Source organism: Anoplophora glabripennis, unplaced genomic scaffold (assembly GCF_000390285.2).
Source record: "Anoplophora glabripennis isolate ALB-LARVAE unplaced genomic scaffold, Agla_2.0 scaffold46, whole genome shotgun sequence".
Classification (NCBI taxonomy): domain Eukaryota; kingdom Metazoa; phylum Arthropoda; class Insecta; order Coleoptera; family Cerambycidae; genus Anoplophora; species Anoplophora glabripennis.
The window spans coordinates 774,814-795,981 of NW_019416736.1; the positions used below are offsets into that span (position 1 = coordinate 774,814).

Genomic DNA, 21,168 nt, shown 5'->3' on the forward strand with positions numbered 1-21,168 from the left:
TTTGAGTCGAGTTTGAAACGTGTTATTAGTATTTTATAATCGCATCCACGAGCAGGATATACGCCATCGGAGCGAAATGCGAGGTATTTTAAAAACTTTTTTTGCACCGAATCAATTAAACTGGCTTGGTTAATATAAAAAACAATCCAAGCTTGAGAACAGTATTCCAGTTTGGGACGGATAAACGCGTAAAATAATGAAAACAACACAACATTATCACTGAATTCACGACCTTGTCTAATCACAAAGCCCAGCGTACTAAGTGTTGAGGACACCAGATATTGAATATGATTTGAAAAGGTAAAGTTACTATCGAAATAAATTCCCAAATCTTTTATGGTATCTGTACGCTCTAAGACGGTTTTGTGAGAAGGACCTTCTTTTTTCTCTAAATGATGTTCACACTTTCTGAGTTGCTTTTTAGGAACATGATTTTCTTCTTCATTCAATTCCATATTGTCCTGTAGCTCTGGAAAAATCATTTTCTCGTACACACTTTCCCGAAACTCTGTTATTGTCGTATTAGTTTAATTGATTCTTTTATATGAATAGTGCGCATTGACCATAGAGGTACCGAAAAGAACTTCCATAACAACTTTTCGATACCATTTTGTAGACTTCCTTAGTGCCGAATTGGACGGACTGATCAGGACCGCTCTGGTTCGGTGATACAAATGTTGGTACTGGGCCGCAGCGGTCCCTTGGGACCGACGTCATATCTTCTACAATTTAGCTATAAAAACCAACTAAAACTAGTTCGTACCAAATTTTTTAACATTTCAACTCAAAATCACCCTAAAAAAACGAAAAAAAAAATTAGCCGGGTGAACAAATGTATCAAGAAGCTGTTCGCCGTTAACGTGTTAAGCTCCTGGGTGAAATGTCGCACACTCGCGCCTTTATATTACGTATTCCACTATTAATCTTTTATAAGATTTTTTTTAACTTTATGTTGGAATATGTAGATAGATTTTATTTTACTCTGCAACCTTTAGTATTTTTTTTCTATTATTTTTGTGGACCCCCACAGAGTCTGTGCGGATCCCTAAGGCTCCGCGGAGCACACTTTGAGTATGGCTGGTCTAGGGTGTTTTTTCGATGTACTCAGATCATTTTCCGTCATAAACGGACTTGGTAGAAACCAGAATTGCAAATCATGACGTACCAAGATTTTTTTGTTTCATAAACAAATAAAAATACTTCGTGACTCTTACTAAATTTATTACACTATATCTACATGATAGTCATGTATGGGAAAATACAATACTTCATCAGTAATATAAAATAGAATATAAATATCAGTTATATGACTAGTACACAGCTAAAATAAAGTGCCTATTAAAAATCACTGCAATTAATTGGATAAAAAGTACAGATTTCTCAGTATATGTATATCACTTGTAGTATTTTCCTAATGCAAAATTAACCCAAACAGCTCACATATCATGTCAATATGGGTTGATTTTTGCTTCGTTTCTTAGAAAAAGTACGTACAAAGTAAATAAAATAGTGTAGTGTATATTTTAGCATCACAAAAAGGTATTGATAGCTCCATCAGACGCTTATGTATGGCATGGAACTGAAATAATTTAACACCCTGTATCTCGGAAATAAAGCAAGAACTGACTGATTCCTGACCTGGTTACTTGTGATACAAACTCTGTTTATTGGAAAAAGGAAAATATCTACAAATGATGACATTTTTCTACAAGACAGACTGTTTGTAGGATGTGGACCGAATTCACAAATTGAGCTTAAGATGTTTGTACATAGTTTAAAGGTAGCGCAGGACTCTAAAGCAGGTATCCGTACTTTAAAAAATTAATTGCAGTTCAATCGTTAAGACAGATTGGTTATAAGTCAATAATCATTACAAGGGAAGATAAAAAATTAGCACCATTATATACATACACATACAAAAGATTCGATGTAGATGACTATTTCAATATGAAAATATGGCAAATCAATTCCAAAAATATTCTGCAAAGTTTTCTTTTAGAGCGCCTGATTCATTTTTTGGTCCATCAACTCGACCTAGATGGGGTATTTCTAACAACATCTCAGAAACAACACATAGAAAGTGAAATGTTTTGTTGCCACTCCCACCATTTTATTTTCACCATAGTTTTGATAAAGTCGACTTAGATTTTGCTATACAGGGATAATTCCTAAGTTGGCTGGTATTTTTTAAGTGCAACGGCAGGAAGAAACATGAAATCTTGTCGAAGACCTAAGAAGAATACTCAAGAAATTGTATACACTAAGTTGAATTGAACCAAAAAAAAAATTTGGACGAGACCATTCCAACAGTTTAGTTTTGAACTCATGATAGATTTTCAGTAAAGCTATTTATGATTTTTTTCAAAATCATTTTCCGGGTCTTCTAGATGATATGCCTCTGTTTCTTCTTAGAAGTTCCTTTCCATAATAAGCGAGTAGGACCTGGAGCCTGTTGCATGGCCAGCCAGGTGACCTGATCTTAACCCTTGTGACTTTTTTTTCTTTGAAAAAGGGCATTTTAATGAGCTTTAATGCTCTAAAAAACCACTTAGAAATCACCCTGTATAAGCTATGAAACACATCCATGGAGGCTCTAATAAATATTATTCATCGCCAGAAGGTGGCACATTACTTACTAAATTATGGTGACACACAATAGATGGCGCGATAAAATTCGCAATACAGTCACTTACCATCGCTAAAGCGTTTGCTCTCTTCGTTGGAATTTCTGAGATGCTGCGCTTACCCCGGTTACAATGAGACGAACACTACTCTTAAAATTCTGCTATAACTCTGATACTATTTAAAATACTTGTGCCAAACAAACTGCTAGCCAAATCTATTGGGAGAAATTGGCACAGTTCACTGGAAACGATGAGACGACACTTTCTAAAAACTACAAAAATCCTTTACACCTACTCCTAGCATGGTGATTATACTTACAATAGGAAAATAGTTAGAATTACAAAATATTTCTTCCGTATAAGTGTATATGAAAAAATCTTGGAATATGTATAATGGGAATGAATAGAAAATTTCAAATTAGTCTCGCTTCCAATCACTCAGTCGATAATACAATTTAATGAAACTGAAGGTTAACGCCTTGCGGGCTTCCTTGAAATTTTCGAAACGGATCGATTCGGACCAATGATTTAGCTTTCGCGGTGGTTTACTTTTGGATGTCTCGCATTCAATATTAATTCTTACGAGTTCAAATTTAATGGTTGTGAAAACCCCCTAACTTGTATTTTACTTCTTTAAGTGATTTATATAGAGTTTCCAGATACTATAAGCAAAAATTTAAGTTGCTTTTACTTAAAAAAAGAATCGTACTAAACTCTATGACACTTTGTGGAAAAATTAATATTAACTTTTTAATTTAATTTGATCCATATTATTGTTAACAAACTGTATGTTTGTAACGAACAATGGATTTTGCCGCATGACAGGCATTTTTCGTGAGCTATGAAGCAGTTCTGTCTAATAAGCGTATTTTCGTTGAGATTTCTTCACGTTTTCCAAGGTGTGATTCAAACTATTATAGATAGCTTTATAGAGAAAAAAATTAATTTAAGGATTCAAAATAATTTTTTTTGTGTGTGTGTACTTTACGTTTCTGATGAGCTATACACATTCAAACGTGTTTCGTGGAAGGATCTGTGACGCAGAGTTAATAAGCTCCACCTATAAACCTGTTTTCACCTGGAAGTCAATATTATATTAATTAAAATATGTTTATTAAATTTGCTAGTCAAAGTAGAACTGGGTTCGTATCACAGGCAAAACAATATTTTTTAATTTTTTTCTCCGTAACATCAGTAAGGCAGCAGAGAGAGCCACAATTAAATGGAATGTCAAGCGAGTCAACAAAGACATGCACGAGCTTCTGCCTCAGAATGCTTTTCATGTTCACGTCACATTAGTATACTGTTGCCTTTGTCATCGTGCGAATGTTTTGAATATTTCGTTATAAATTGTACTAATTTGTTGCTTATTTTCTACGTAATTTATTTTATTACGCTTAACATAATGAGTACGCCTATGGCGCGCGACTCGGTTCTGACAGCCCTACTTGTCTGGCCTTTTACTGAAAAATTGTATATTCACTAACCAGATGCCTCGTGAAGCGAGACACTAGCCTAAAGCGTAGCAAGCATCCTAATTTTCTAGTAACCTTTTTATTTGCTTCTTGAAAGTTATGGGTGATTTACCGAGAAGCTAACGGGCGACCAAGTTCCTGACCACGTCAATTGTTTGCCAAACTTCAATTATCTCGAAACATACTGTTTAAAGATGGTTCCCAAAATATTCGCACAACTGGGAGAAAAGTTTCTTTACAAAATTCCAAAATATTCACAAATAAAAATTATTCAACATAAAATGGATAAAAACCGAGCATGGGACATTTGAACTACTTTCTGCCAATCTCTGGGAAATACAAGAAACCTCTCATAATGTTAAAATTCAGGGTGGGCCAAATTCAACATTTTTGAAGGGTTTCTCCAATTTGTTAAACGATAGAATAAAGTATTTTATATGTTTAAAAACTCAAAAATTATATAAGGTGTTGTTTTATTTAAAAAAAGGCGTTATGTGAAAAATGTAGCCTACAGCACTGGGAGAAAAGCTTTTTTATGAAAATTGAAAATAGTCGCAAATAAAAATTATTTAACATAAAATGGATAAAAATCGAGCATAGGACATTTGAACTACTTTTTGCCTATCTCTTTGGAAATACAAGAAATCCCTCATAATGTTGAAATACAGAGTGGGACAAATTCGCCACTTTTGAAGGGGGTATTTTACATGTTTACAATCTCGATATTGATTTGTTTCTTATGATGTCCTATAAATATTTTGTTTATGAAAACATTACATTTTTGTAAGTAGGTTTTTTTATACAGTTTTTTAGCGTAGAATCTAGTGGTGCATGCAATATTATTGTATAACTTTTTTTATATAGGACAACACCCTATATATTTTATTCCAAATTTTTTTCAAAAATTATTCTTTTTATAAAATTATCAATTAATCAAAATTGAAAAAAGTCTAAAACAAATCAAGATGTGATTTTTGCCATTCAACTTTTCTCGAAAACCAAGCCTGTTACATTTAAACCACTTCAAACCCGATTATCTCGAAACATACTGTTTTAAGATAGTTCCCAAAATATTCGCACAACGCCTCGACTGATTACTTTCAAAATTTGACACAACAATACTATTATCATTTTATCAAGCGAGAAAGGTCGAAAATTAAGGTTGCAAAATGAATGGTAAATTCAATTAGCTGCCACCCGTGAAAACTATTTTTTTTTTTAAATCCTCTGTCGTGAAGGGCACCAATACATTACACTTTGAGAATTTTGTAACTTTTTTTGCCGAGCATGAGAGCAGCGCTCACAGTTGAAATGTTTTCATAAAGAAACTTGTCAGCATACCTCAACATGTATACTTTCGAATAAAACAAACTTGGATAAAATCGAACAGATAATTTTGATAAAATATTGGTAATACACTCTCGGTCACCTAAAAACAGTAAAAAATTAGTCGGCCGCTGACTGTCATGTGCACCCTCATCAAATGTCCTGAATTTGATAAAAAAAACCACCTCACTGGAAAAGAAGTTATGACATTTTAAAAATAATAAAAATTTAAAGGTTACCTACCCACATAACCCTTAAATTATATTTTTAATATTAGGTTTACGAAAGTGTCATGAGAACTTCAAATCACATCTAAAATGTTTTGCTCATAATTTTTAAACACCCTGTATAAAATTTTATAAAGTAAAACCGTCCACAATCGACCCATTTCAGAATTTCTCCCGAATGCCGCAAGACAACAACGAAACTCGCCAATTCAATGAATTGAAATGATTCCGTGTAAGACATGATACGTAACGTTAAAATCACAACGACTTAATACTACCACAAACAAGGTATCCAAAAAATCCCTTAAATTAACTTAACCTTAAGCGTCGCAGTTTCTCTCAACGGGCGCGCCGTTCTCCTTGTATATCCTGGGAAGGGAATAGTTCTCCGGAGGGGTGACTATGTCCGACGTAGCGTTCTCCCTACGCTTGGGCCGCTCTAAACTACTACCTAGATCTAAGCTCGAATTCAGACTGCCGGCAGCCAAGCTCAATTTCGGGGGGATGGGTGGGGGGTTCTCGATCTTGGGACTGTCTTCGTGGGGACTGTTGTTGATGTTCATCTCCGTCTGGTGGGCGCGGAGGTCGAATTCCTCGTAGCAAGTGTTGTTGAAGTTGTTCAAATGATTCTCCGTCATGCTTATGCCTGAGTCGCGCAGATCGTGGCTGTCGACTTGCGTCGTTAGATTGTTTGTAGATGTGGTGATGTTAACTTCGGAGGTAGAATCGTCCAGGGCGAGGTATTCCATGCTGCAGATGGAGGGGGTCGATTTCTTCTGACTCCGCTTCGGGATGTTCGGGGGAGTTTCGTTTGGAAGACTTTGGACTCTCTTGTCTGGGGCTGAAACAGATGAAATTGTTCAATAGATGAAGCAATGGTTATTCGGAAATGTATCTTGAATTTTCCAAGGATATAAATTATACGTACTGGCAGAGAGCAACCTACTAATCTGTAATCTATTCTAATGGCATACTGATGAGAACAAGTTCAAAACCAATAAGTGTTTGTGATTCTGCTGACGAATGATTTTGGTTGTTTTCTAGATATTGTCGTAAATTATTTACTTGTCGTTTTATTATTTTCTTTATATACACGCAGATTTTAAAAAATCAAAAATTATGTAAGGTGTTTGATTAGAAAAAAAAGGAGTAGAGTACACAACTGGGAGAAAAGTTTTTTTACAAAATTCCAAAATATTTACAAATAAAAATTATTCAACATAAAGTGGATAAAAACTGAGCATGGGACATTTGAACTACTTTCTGCCTATATCTTTGGGAAATACAAGAAACTTCTCATAATGTCGAAATTCAGGGTGGACCAAATTCGACATTTTTGAAGAATTTCTCCAATTTGTTAAACGATAGAAAAAAGTATTTTACATGTTTAAAAAATTAAGAATTATATAAGGTGTTTTATTTAAAAAAAAGGAGTTATGACAAAAATGTAGCCTACACCACTGGGAGAAAAGCTTTTTTATAAAAATTCAAAATATTCACAAATAAAAATAATTCAACATAAAATGGATAAAAACTGAGCATGGGACATTTGAACTACTTTCTGTCTATATCTTTGGGAAATACAAGAAACTTCTCAAAATGTCGAAATTCAGGGTGGAACAAATTCAACATTTTTGAAGGGTTTCTACAATTTGTTAGTTTGTTAGAAGATTGACAAAATTATTTTAAATGTTTAAAAAATCAAAAATTATATGTACAAGGCGTTTTATTTAAAAAAAGGAGTTATGAGAAAAATGTAGCCTATACCACTGGAAGAAAAGATTTTTTACAAAAATTTAAAATATTCACAAATAAAAATTATTCAACATAAAATGGATAAAACGAGCATGGGACATTTGAACTACTTCTTGCCTTATCTCTTTGGGGATACAAGAATCCTCTCACAATTTCGAAATACAGGGTGGGACAAATTCGGCACTTTTGAAGGGGGTTTTTTTACATGTTTAAAATCTTGATATTGATTTGTTTGTTATGATATCTAAAACTTTTTGGTTTATGAAAACATTACATTTTTGTAAGTAGGTTTTTTTATACAGTTTTTTAGCGTAGAATCTAGTGGTGCATGCAATATTATTGTATAACTTCTGTTTTTTCAGTTAGTACACATATATTTTTATATAAGACAACACCCTATACCTTTTATTTCAAATTTTTTTCAAAAATTCAACTTTTCTCGAAAATTGAGCCTGCGTCATCTAAACCGCTTTTTTTATATCTTCTCGAGACATAAAAGACACCCCAACCAACTCTGATAAATTTGGCTCACCGTGTACATATCAAACTAATTTAATCACACAAAACTTACTGTGTGACCTTGGAGGAAGCGGCGGCGCCTCCAAGCAGTCAGATTCTGGCCAGGAATTCCTCAACGGGGAGGTGCCGTCCGTGGGAGTCATCGACATGGCGTGCCTCAGAAGCCTGGGTGATGGCGGTTTCGTAAGGGATCTTTCTCTGGAATGGGTCGGTTTTGGTGGTAGCGGTATATCACAAGGATCAGAATCTCTGTAAACTTGTCCGATGTAGTATTTATTTAAAGTTACTTTTAGAATCACGTACCTCGATTTCATAGACGGCAAACTTGAACTGTTGTATTCCAATGGACCCCTGGTGGGGGTCCTTAAGTCGGAGTAACTGGTGGTGTTGAAGCCCTGAGAACGCGGTCTGGACTCTCTTTGAGGTATCGGAGGCGCGGCGTTAGTTATCGGCATCGGGAGTGTTAGGTTCTCTCTGCTAAGGATTGGTCGGTCGTTTTCCTGAAATTAGATGAAAATATGAGGTTAAACAATTCGTCAATGGTCATTATTTGAAACTTTTTTTTTTAGGAAGATTAGGCTGAAATGACTGATAAAATCTTTAGATCCTATTTTTGATCAAATTTAAATAGATATGGTAGCTTTAAAAAAATCAATTAACATTTTTGGGACAGAATTCATTGTTATTTTTAGGTATTTATTGTTAAGACAGGTCGAAATCTCAAAAACGGTTTGTTGTATCGATAAACAAATATCTCTTTTTTTTTTCCTTTAAAAAAGTACAAAAGTCTTAAAAATGAAGATAAAAATTTTAAAAGTGCACCCGTAAACGTTTTGGGGCTTGAGCCCCCAAAGTAGCTGTAGACAAACTGAAGTAGTTTAATAAAAACATACAATAGACATATAAGCTTTTACCCAAAAATTATCCAAATTTAACGAGAAATAAAAAAGTTCCAACAAACCAATCCGCACCCTTCTAAGTCGAGAAATAAAAAAGTTCCAATGAAAAATCAATTTTCAACACTCAACAACAAAAGCTAATAAATCTACAGAGTGAGCCCAAATAAAAAAGTAATTACATAACCTCCTAAATAACTTTTTAAAGGTAAGAAAATACTGATCTATCAAGGAAGGATGACATACAATTTAAAATTCAAGACAAATAAACGAGACACCCTACATAAAATTGAAATCCTTTATAAAATATTTACATTTCTCTGTTCAAACAAAGATGTGTGATATCATATCTTTTATCATCCACAACAAAGATAGACATGAACCATTTTTTATGCGGAGATAAATTTGGCGAGAAATATATTTCAGTCCTACAGGTGTTTCGTACAAGTAAACTTAGTATTAATAATGAAAATCTAGGTTATCAGTAAAGAGAAAGGTAAATACTTTTAAACAAAAAAAAAATCTAATAGGTATCTCCGATATCTCAGTTTTAAAATATAAAGAATGTAAGTTGTTTTATGTTTTGATTTTTTAATATTAAATTTCTCTGAAATAATCCAAAAATATACATACTGCATCAAAATTAACACACCACCAGAAATGTGATGCAATTTGAAAGTTGCTTTTCGTTCAGGTTTCAGTAATAACATTGCCATTAAAAAAAATAATAATAATAATTTCGATTCCAGCATATACAGGGTGATTTTTTTTCTCCGAGACTTGAAATACTGATTTGTTTATTGACTCGCACCATTATCTCTATTATTAACCGAGATGCACAGTTGAACTAAAGTACATCAGTTTATTGCAAAAATTTAATAACAGATCTTCATTACAGATTTCCCTGAGCATTTTTTCAATGTCAAAAAAATTTGGAGATTTGAGAACAATTTATTTATATTTCCACTTTTATTTTGTGAATTTTGCTATTTTTTTCACCATGGAAGTTGTATACGAGGACCTAAAAATCATCTTCTTAAAAATAATGCACTTTAATTTTACCAGCCGCCACTGTCAAGAAGTGAATACATTTCAGATAAATGTTTTAATAACGTTTTCATCGTTCTTCAGAAAGCTACTGGTTATAAATGTAAAAAAATATAAACACAAGGTCATCCTATCAAAGCGGACGTTTCATAGACAAGTAATCATGCTTTTAGTAAGACAATGATAGAACAAGAAAATCCATCAGAACTATAAAAATGTTGAAATACAAGGATTGCTTTAATTATTCGCAATGAAAGATCACGGAAAACATGAGCACCATGCACCTCTCTTGTTTTGTCGAGGATTTTGTAAAAAATATTCAATAATTGTGATTAATTCATGTGTTAATAGTTTCCTAAAAGCATTCTGCAGGGTGTGATTATGTTTATAGTACCGTACGAGATTTTCTGTATATCTACCAGGCGTGTAAATTTCAGGAAACGTAATGATAAACATAAAAGGTAAAAATATGCTTTTTTCCATATTCTGAATGCATTGTCAGCTTGTACACTGTCTTATACCCTAGAAAAACTTGTATAACTGGTGCATTGAAGAGATTTGTGTCTAACTTGCTTAGATTTTCTAACACCCTCGTCAAAAGATATAAAATATATAAACATTCAATGTAAATTTTGCATAAAAATGCCCCCTTAAAACAGTTCTTAGGAAGCAATTTTACAGAATACCAACAATATTCTTTATTGCTTTAAAAATTTACCTCCGTTTCGTGTTTTGTTAGTGACATTTGAAGATTAGGAAAATAAAAGCACAAATACTTACTGATATAATTAAATATAATATAACACAATACATGCAATTAAAATTTAAAATTAAATTGATAAAATGACTAGAAAAAACAAAATTCTTTGATCTACATCCAACCGCAATCATACAATAAGCTGTGCTACCAAACAAGTCAAATAAATATTTTGTTAGTAAAGCATAAAAATTAAAACAATTTGTTTAATAATTCATGCTAATTACTCAAGCGTGAGATTGTTAAAACGTGCAATTTTAAAGATTCGGTTAATTTTACACTTCATGCAATATAAATCTCTCCCATCTTTTATCAATAACGATCATCACCAAATGGCACTTTAAAAAAAATTATTATTCAGTCCAAGTAAAAAATGGAAGGATTTTTAGCCTCCGCGACACATTCCTGTGTCTCTTTATTAAACCTGAAAGTTACTTCGACTAAGGCGTTATTTTTTGAGGAAAGTCTAGAAAGCAGTAATTCTTTAAGTACCGTCGGTTTGGTGTAGATGTTGTCGTAGTCAGCCGAGTGGTGCTCGACGAGGTGGCCGTAGTTTCCGCTGGAACCCGAGGAACGGTTGCTGCCGTTTTCCATCATCAGACGCTTGTCGGTTGGCAGTGGCGGCAGAGGAGTACTGGTTGAGAAAGGAATACAAAATAACAAAAAAAAGAACGAAAAAATTATAAGAAATACCAAAGAAAATTAATTTACAAACACACTTACTTAACGATACTGTTGGCATTTTGGTTATTCAAAGTACCCAAGCTTTCTTTTAGTTGCACAAACCTCTCTAAAAGTCTTTGGTGTAAGGGTTGTACGCTTGGGGGTGCCAATTTTCCATGTAGGTACAGGCCTTCTTCTATTACCTTAATAAGAGAGAAATATTTTTAGTTTTCCGATTGTTTGAAAAACCAAACATAAAAATTAATTTCAATAAAATGACGATTTGTTTTATAATTATTAAATCTGAGGGTTGCTTTCAGTGTGCAGCAAAATAAAACTCTCTCTCAACGAAAAAAATAAAAGTATTTTTATTGAAAACAACGTTAGTGAAAGAGAATAAGTGTTGTCGAGGCGAGCGTTTGCTGAACGAGTCTTGGTATGGAGTCGCTCGCATGTATTAGTATCTGGTCCTTGATGCCAATCAGCCATGGACCTTTTCTGGAACCCTGGTGCATTCCGCATTGTTCTTTGTCCTTGCAACTGTTAGACTGGTCCGGGCAGCGTCAGGCTGGCGCTCTTGACGTAATACTTAAAATGGGTCACTTGCGAACATGTGTATCCACAAATCATATTACAGTAATCTTGGGAACCTTTCCTTAGTTTTTTTGTTTGTTTTCTTACACAACTGTGCCAAAAAAAAGAGTAGATTGGGAGAAGCCGATAAGGATACAGTTTATTTGTACCACTGTGTACACAAAAATACTGTTTGCCTGCTTAAAAATCCAATGCTTAGCGATAAAAATTTTTTAAGAATACTACAACGCATTCTCTTCCCTAAGTTTCACCAGTCGTCCAACAAAATAAACACATAAACCAGGTTTGCACTTAATGAAACCATATACACTTACCCTAGTAGCATTTATTATTAGCTCCTTCAAAGTCTCCGCGTAGACTTTATGTTCGGGATACAGTTTGGCGAACTCCTTGGTGAAAAACGCCTGCTGGTATTTGCTGATGCCCCCCTGGACGTTGGCGTCTATAATTCCCTGCAGCCTCATGGTGAACGGGTTCAAATTTCTCTTGGAATCGAGGGAATGGATGGTGATGAGTTGCCTCAGTTCGTTCTCCACGTTACGCATCGTTTCGCAGGCGAACTGCACGGGAGGAATCTCTTCCGTTTGACGGTTAACCACCTCGAACCACCTTAAGATGCCCGGCAGGGGGCTGGCTATTTCCATAAGCATCCTTTCGATCCATAAAGTCTAGTGATGGATTAAAGATCAAAATGTCTATACAGTACTGTACTATACAAAAAATTCAGATTACTTGTGTTTCTAAAGATTATATCCATATAAATACTACCATCATTCAAAGTTTTATCCTGTGTAGATAAAAAAAAACATCTATACCTAAGTCATTTAGTGCGTTTACAAGAAATAAATAGTTCGTATGAAACTTTGTCACGTTCAAAATCGAAGCTAAAACTGTTTTCTTTTAAGAATGAGAATATTTTACTACTTTGAATATCGTTGAATATTCTTTGTAATGTTTTTAAGGATGCGTAGCTTAAGTGAACAATTCTGTAACAGAGCTCTTGTCAGTTAATGTATACGCCCAGTTCAAGACTGCGCGCGCTGGCAAACGGCGCACAAACATAGCCGCACTGGGCAATGGGCCATAAATTTTATTTGTTGACAAATAGCCTATCAGTATATTGCAAATTTTCATATATTTATTTTATTTTACTGTTGATTATTTCTATTTAATAACTTTTCTAACCTAACTAACAACCTTTCCTCATCCTTTCCTGACAAGGATATGTTCATACCTTCCCGTTCGTTCTTGCCGAGCAGTAATATATTTTAATGAAAATGTAAATGTTTTTTGATATGTCATAATCAAAATTTGCCGTCAATAAAATTGTTTGAGGACATAAATTATATGTTACTCACCTTGATCTCATTATCTTTATCGATGATGCCTTTGTGTACTGGACGGTCGCACTGGAACCTTCTCACGTCGTTGTAATGGTAAAACCTAGATATTTTCTCGGGAATGTCATTGGCTAAAGTTATGGGATTCGGTTCCGGAATGGGCTTCACGTTGCATATTTGGATATCTAAAATCGGTCAAGAAAAAAGTGGAAGTACTCTAAAGACTAGCAAATCGACTATGAAAAAAGGATACATTGGCCGTCCGAATTGATAATGGTATCGTCCGGCGGAGTATTCTTCATAAGTATTTGAGCAGACGGAAATTCAGTTTGCAATCGTTGCGTAAAGGCACCGATTCTCTCGTATTCCAGGCCTCTATATACAAATTGTTTATTCTGTGGAATGGAATAAAAACGTTCAACATCGGGAGGAATTTATAATGTGTGATTAGTACTCACCCTTACAAATAATGGGAAACTTAAGCCGTAGAATCCGACACGAAAGTACTCTGGCTCTGGACGGAGTTGCGTTAAAATGTTATCGTAGAAGTTGGCCTGGTATTTTAAGATATCACTGAGGAGTTTGTAGTCAAAGAATATGGCTTCGTAGAGGTTCGCCAGCTCTTTGAGCAGCGGTATCCCCTTTTCCCAACACTAAAAGTAACGTAGTTAAGTAATATGCTGGAATTTGTGGCTAAATGGGAATTGAAGAAAACACAAAATTTTTTGAATGTCGAAGTTTCATCGCTTTATTGAGGCATCATTAGGGCATTTGATTATAAATATTTAATATCATTGTTTTTTTATATAAACTTTTTTATATTTTCATTTTTTTAAATTTTTTATTTAAGAATTTTAAGATGTCTCGACAAAAAGACAAAATGTCAACATTCAGAATACTAACCTGACACAACAACATTCAGAATACTAACCTGACACAAATTTTTCAAAAATCAAATAAATATATGCGTTATAATTCGATTTTTAAATTGCACTTAAATTTTTGGCTGCACCGTCACTGGGCAGCGCCAAATATTAAAAAATTTGTCAGTTTAAAAAAAATCTATATTTTTAGTCATGATTAACTAATATTGGAATGTGGATAGGCATATGTAACTAATTGCAAGAAAACTAATTAATGTTAAATAAAAATACTTATTAATTTGATAGATTTGAGATATTTTTAAAATCATTTTATCAAGTTTTTAATAAAAGTATTGACAATGACAGTTTAGGTGAACTATATAATATGAATCCACTTGATGTGATATGACAACGGGCTCTTATTATGTCTTTAGGTTGGTAACGCCAACTACAATATACTGGACTCTATCGCGTCGAAAACCAAAGTTAATATTTATCTGTACTGTATTTAATATTGGAACTACTTATGTCAATCGGAATCATGGAAACGAATGCATATTTGTCTGTATGCAGGAAAAGTAGTTCTAATGTACCAACCTCTACAGACTACGTTATCCGAAGCAGAGAAACGATAATTTGAAATGAAAAATTGATTGTATACAACTTTTCTGGTATAAAACAATGGCAAATAAAGGAAACTAAATATGTGTTAAATATTTTGGAAAAATAATAAATATAAGAAAATTATGATGGTGTAAAAGTGATGCTTTACCTTTCCCTTATCGAAATAGTCGATAATCTGCCTATATAACATCTCCTTAACCTGGCACTCAGTATGGTTGGGATAATTGGGATCCGTAACTTGATTACTGTTCCACGCCAACTGGTCGGCGTACAATTTCAGGGTAAAAGCTGCCTCGGTGTAATTCTCGGCGGATAAATGTAAATCGTGCAATTTGTAAATGTACCTCAAGTACATTTCCTTTCTATTAAATTCGTTCTTGTAAAAGTTCTAGAAGAGAAAATAGAAAATTTAAAAAAATTGTGTTTGAAAATTCGGATGTTATTACCAATAAATTAAAAGTGCAGGACATCCTTTTGTCTCGGTTTTCATCGCCTTGGATCACGTTGCGATAGTCGAGTAGTCTTTCTAACAAGCGAGTTATTGAGCTTATGAAAGCGGCGCCGCTTTCTTTCCAGGTTGGGTCTTCCGACTGGACTCTGTCTAATAAGCTACAAAATAAAATTTAACCTTGAAGATATAAAAAAAAATTCAGTCCAAAATATTAAAATCGTATGAGGCATAAGGACTTTCACCGATCGTAGAAAATTATTTGGAGGAAGAGAGACGGGACAAATTGAATTATTGTCCGAGATTAGAAATTCTTAACGTTTGCGATGTTTATAATCATTGCACAATTGAATTTATTAAAAAGCATTAATAATAAATGCCTACTACATATTCATAGAGTAGGCACTGTGACATGTGTATCATTAAAATTGAAGCATTAAAATAGGTGACAATTCTGAAAACGACGTAGACATACTGGAATAAGCTTCGAATGTACGAAGGTTCAGGTTTCTTTCGTGATAAATTGAGAGAATATTTTGAAATGAAGAAATTGACGCACCGGGAAAAATACAAATAATAACGAAAAATCTTTGTTAAATGTTAAACCAATTAATTAAAATGTCAAATTTATAGTTAACAAATAGTAAACAAAATTTAAAGCATTGAAAATAGACCTTGGAACGATCGCCTAAAATTAAGTCATAAAAATTGTAATTCTGAGCAATATTTTAAAAGAAAAAAAAATGAAATGAGAAATGATATAAAATTGATTCATTCAATAAATTATTATAGGCTACATAACCAGCAATTTTGTTTAAAACAGTAATTTTATTTACTTCCCATCAGTGGCGGCTCGGCACCGTTTCACCTAAAATTTCCATTTGGTTGTGCAATTTATTTTTAATTTTATATAAATTTTATAATTTTCGTATAATTCTATATTGAAAATGTATTGTGTTTGTTTGTTTAATATGCATAAATAAACATAATAGTTGTGTGGTGAACGTCTTCTAAAAAACATTGCCTTCGTTGAACGCAAACATTAACCTCGTACCATACAACGTATAAGCAAGTGACGCGGATCGAAATCAGTCTGTATTCCGCTTCTCTTCCTAGAATGGTTTACAGCGGCCAACACGGGAGTAAACTACGGTGTGGGGGGACGAGTGACGCAGCAATTGAAGCAGCAACGCCCATCGCCTGCGTTTAACAGTTTATATGATACGCGTCGCCCAGTGCACGGTTCTTTGTTAATATTTGTTTTGTATAATAATTGCAGAAATGTTTCCTATGTATGATACAGTATGTATTTTATTGGAAATGCCATTTTCCAGATGGAAAATTGAGGACAAAAAGGATTTTTTAAATTGCGAGAGACCTATGCCTTATTCTGTCGATATGGAAAAAAGGGGACGTCAAAAAACAATTTATACATTCGGAAGTTTCGAAGTGAATGGTATTCGGAGTATAAGAGTGGTTGTGTGGAAGTGTTTATTTAACTAAACTTTTTTGGTATGCCGTGTTTAATTGTGGATGTAAAGTCAGGGGTGTGGAATAAGGCAGGACTTAACAATCTGGGAACGTTACGTGAGGCTGTCATAACCACGAAGCTTCTTTGGAACATACATATATGGTGTGCGATAATGTTCGCAAAAGTCTACAAGCCGAACTAATATTTCTATTTTTTTATAAATTCTAAATGAAAATCCTTCTCGCAAACGTCAGTTTTCCGGCAATATTGCAAATGCAACTAACATGCAACATTTAGAGCTATTTGACCTTGAAAATTTTCGCCTGCGCCGCTTTTTTTTCTTTTTAGTCAATCAATAAATATGCTTTACTTATTCTCAATGTCACGAACCACCACTGCTTCACATTGGCAATTAAATTTCCATAAAATTAAATTTTTTGAAAAACAATATCAAGATTACATTTAAACACAACATTCTATTTTACCAGCTGGTGATTGGTGTAATTTTTCATGAGATTATTTTTAATCAATCGGCGATCGCATAATCTCGAGCATGACGTAACAGTTTGTCATTGTTCATTGTAAACGAATCATTAATACTGGTGACGCCAAGATTTAGGGATATTTCGTTACCAGTACCACCCCTGCAATGTTGGTTGCCTAATCTCGGTAATTCATGTAACTTGTAATCATTTATGAAGGCTCGACCTTATAGAACAATAATTATATGGAAATGAACTTTTCTAATTGTGGTGAAATATAATCTAGAAAGTATTTAAACATCACATTTCCATTTTTTCCTAATGTCTACAGTCACAAAGTATTGTTTTGCACATACTGGCAGAGAGTGACCTACTAATCTGTAGGTAATATAAAAGTATAATCTGTGTCGCACTAGACATAACAAATTTTTAAACTAATGAACTTGTGGTAAACAATTGCTCTGCTGATTGAAGCCCTGTTCAGCATTGAATTACACCAGCAGTATCCAGAAAACCAATGCACAGGGCTTTAGTCTGCAGAGTAGTTGTTTCCTACAATATTATTAGTTAAGAACTGTCTCAATTTTGGAAAATACTTACACAGCACTAAGATGTTCCCTTTGGAAGCAAGAAACAAACAATTTTATTTTATTACACTCAATCGATTCAATTTTATTAATAAAACACTTAAAACGGAAAAAATTATTATAAAAAATGATGTACTTACATCGTATTGAATAATCTTCTGTACTCGTCATCACCCTTGTTCTCCGATATTAAAATGTCTAACTTGTCGATAAGCTCACACTCGACTTGCTTGAAATTCCCTCTCGCCCTCTGCTCGCATTCCATCATGTCAAAAAATATGTGCAACGTAGCCTTTCTCAGTTCGATCTCGGGAACTAAAGTAACCTCGAGGAAAGGACCGACCATCGACGGAATGAAATTCAACTTGCATTCACCTAAAATAATATTTGTCAACAGTATAACATCAACTTCATCACAAATTTTTCCTACCCAGTTGCGACCACATAGACAAAATTTGAAAACCCATCAGAACTCTCATATCACCGTATTTCTCAATTATTTTCTCCCGTTTCACGTCAGAAAACTGTTCTAGCTGCAAAGATTCTTGTGTCAAATAGTCCACCGACAAATTAAAATAATTCGTCCAAAGCTAAAATAAATAAAAATTAGTACGAGAAGAGAAAAACAGTACCGACTCACTTCTTTATCGAAATATCCTGCGCGGCTGTCTAAAAACTTAAAAGCGAGTGGTTGAGCAAATTCCTGTAGAGCCTTTAGGATAACGTTGTTTGTTAGCATTTTTATAACGAGCCAGTCCGGCGGGAATACTTCCATCCTAACCAAGTTACGGAACACCAAGAAGGCCCTAAGTAGGAAATCCTTCAGGGGTTTCCTGTCCTGGTGCGGTCCCATCAGAACTTCCCACAGTCTCTTGTAGTGAAATTCGTCAAGTAGTTGTAATATCCCAATCAGACAAGCTACCAAACAACCCTAAAATAAAACCAGTGACGCAAATAAACACGAACTATGAGAATGTTATCGCTTACAAAAACTTTGACGTCTTTATCGATGATAGTAAGAATTGTCTGTATCAACACTTCTAAGATGGAGACGCACAAAGTGTCAACGTCGTGGTGGATACAGTTGTTTATTTTTCCCTGTTCGTCGGTCAGTTTCCTTTGTTTAAAAAGAAACAATAGAATTTCTCCTAATATATCTGTACAGAGCTTCAATTCATCCCGTCGTGTCAAATGGTACCTCAAGTGTTTACAAGCTGTGACTAACAGTATATTCCTCGATTCTAAAAAAAATGCATGAAACTTTACGTTTCACCAAAACAAAATTTCGTTTACCATCGTCTTGAAACAGTTTACTGGTCACCATATTTTTTATGCAAGATAGCTTTGCCTGTACTAATAAAGACGGTAATTCCCTGGGCAATGAATCCAGCATCGATGCTGCCAGTTTGGTAACTTCGATTGTCGGTAGGACTTCGATCAACTGATCGTAAACAGCGCTTATGGTTAAAAGTAAAGCAACCTAGAATTTAAACATGTGTTATCATGAGAAAACCAACCATAAACCCTCTAAAAATAGTGAATTGAATGACCTTTGAGTGCCTACGGTTCACCTTAGTAAGATTTTAAAATAGGCAGATTCATTGTTTAAACAATGATCTTGTTGTTTTAAACGGATACTTTTTGGGAAATATTATTTCTTTTAGCCTAAACTAACGACTAAACCAAGTTTCAATCTGAAACGAATTTTTTTACAATTTTTTTTTCATTTACTGGGCTATTTGTGATATTACTTTAAAGTAAAAATATTTTAAAAGAATTTTTTAAAAATTAATAAATTTGTAGTTTTATAAAACGTACATAATTAGAAACAAATAAAAACCTGATACGATTTGAAATATTTTTCAAATCATTTCAAGTTCTTCATAAAAGTGTTTGTTACTTTTAAAAGCACTATTTAGTTTGTGATTCTTAATATCAATGGCTTCCAATACTAACCTAATTTAGGTAAACTGCATAATACCAATACACCTGATGTGATATGACAACAGGGCTCTAATGTGGCAAAAAACCAACAGCCAACGTAAAATCGGCAAAAACAAAGTACGGCTGAATACGTTACCCCTCCATTTTGTTATTTTTATTATAGTGTCCAGTTTATTGGTTTATGAGGAGTTTGTAATACTTTAGTTTGTATAGTGCGGTATTTTGTTTTATTAAATTTATAAGTGTATAATGTGTATAATATGTCTTTATTTATAGTCATTTATTTCAATGTTTAGTAATGGTAACGTGTGTTTGTGTGTCTTCATTGTTAAATTTATGTGTGGCATTATGAGAAAACATGTACACACATCTGAAAAGATGGGATTTGACAGTGCATGTCATAGCTCCCAATTGCAAAAGTATATAATTTATTAATAGTCCTGGCCTCCTTTTATTTTAATGGTTGTATTTACTATCACGGGACGTGTACATGCAAATTTACTATGAAACTATATTAGTATTTTTCACGGTTGTTCCCATTTTTTAAAGAATGGCACAATTTATAAAAATAATGAGCATGAGACATGCCTTTAATTTACAGGGAGTGTCGACAGAGTTCACTCACAGCATCTCACTTATATTGGATTTAAATTTCTATCCACCAAGATGTTTAAAGTAATGCTTTGTCCCAGTAGGCATCGACTATCTGTGACAATTGTGATATAATATAATTTGTAGGTTACGTTTCACCAACACTCTAGATATGACACCGTTTTACCATATATTAGGTCATTCACCTCTCAATAATTTTTAGATATACTTAAGAGCTACACCTACTTGGGTATTGATGATGTTGCTTTCATGAATAGTAAGCATTTTATTTAAAGAAACAAACACACTGAACAAGTCCCGTCTGAAGCTATCTTCGAAGTGGCCGCCCGTAGCCCTCGAGAACAGCAAACGGCTTTGAATGATGAGCTTAAAAATGTACTCCAGGCTTTTGAAACATTTCTGGATAGGTTCTTGTTTGTCGAAAGACACCACCCAGTCGGCGCAGTGCTGAACGCTGGTAAGCAGACCCCTAGAAGCGGGGTTAATTAATGTTTCAAAGATTACACAGACGTAGACTTACTTATATACAAGCGCCGCTGCAAAATGGTTTTTGATGTACGCGTCCAGCACTGGTTTAAAGTGTTGGTATTTTGAGCCGTCGAGTAAGTTGAATATCGAGACTAGTACGTGGAAAACTAGACCACTATGTGCTGTGGAGTTACCGTCCTCTGTTGAGAATAGTGCAAATAAGGCATCGAGGACGTCTTGAAGGAACTTTACCAGTTCTTCGTCTCCGAGTCGCAGAACTCTCTGTAGTGATTCCTGGATCCGTTCTGGGTGCGATTTCCACCTCAGAAGAGCAAGCAAGTCAACTATATAAAAAAATTGTATTAAAAGAATTACGTATATTCAAATTGTAAAATTAAAAAACAAATTTTTCTTTGTTTTTACATTTACAGTGGCCTCCTTATCTG

General features: G+C 34.1%; 1 protein-coding gene across 1 annotated transcript in view; it reads right to left on the reverse strand.

Annotated features, from left to right (window-relative positions):
* Window positions 1–1,204: 1,204 nt before the first annotated feature.
* LOC108904251 (dedicator of cytokinesis protein 3) overlaps window positions 1,205–21,168 on the reverse strand; it is a 79,359-nt gene continuing 59,395 nt past the window's right edge. Inside the window, exons 10-27 of the mRNA XM_018706726.1 lie at window positions 20,775–21,066; window positions 20,480–20,723; window positions 18,992–19,178; window positions 18,686–18,939; window positions 18,339–18,629; window positions 18,129–18,288; window positions 17,839–18,073; window positions 15,157–15,319; window positions 14,859–15,098; window positions 13,682–13,876; window positions 13,477–13,618; window positions 13,242–13,408; window positions 12,198–12,551; window positions 11,350–11,492; window positions 11,119–11,260; window positions 8,230–8,426; window positions 7,979–8,175; window positions 1,205–6,493 (exon numbers count right to left, since the gene is read on the reverse strand). Of these exons, the coding sequence (XP_018562242.1) occupies window positions 5,973–6,493; window positions 7,979–8,175; window positions 8,230–8,426; window positions 11,119–11,260; window positions 11,350–11,492; window positions 12,198–12,551; window positions 13,242–13,408; window positions 13,477–13,618; window positions 13,682–13,876; window positions 14,859–15,098; window positions 15,157–15,319; window positions 17,839–18,073; window positions 18,129–18,288; window positions 18,339–18,629; window positions 18,686–18,939; window positions 18,992–19,178; window positions 20,480–20,723; window positions 20,775–21,066 (4,124 nt within the window). The 3' untranslated portion in view covers window positions 1,205–5,972. The remainder of the gene's footprint in view (window positions 6,494–7,978; window positions 8,176–8,229; window positions 8,427–11,118; window positions 11,261–11,349; window positions 11,493–12,197; window positions 12,552–13,241; window positions 13,409–13,476; window positions 13,619–13,681; window positions 13,877–14,858; window positions 15,099–15,156; window positions 15,320–17,838; window positions 18,074–18,128; window positions 18,289–18,338; window positions 18,630–18,685; window positions 18,940–18,991; window positions 19,179–20,479; window positions 20,724–20,774; window positions 21,067–21,168) is intronic.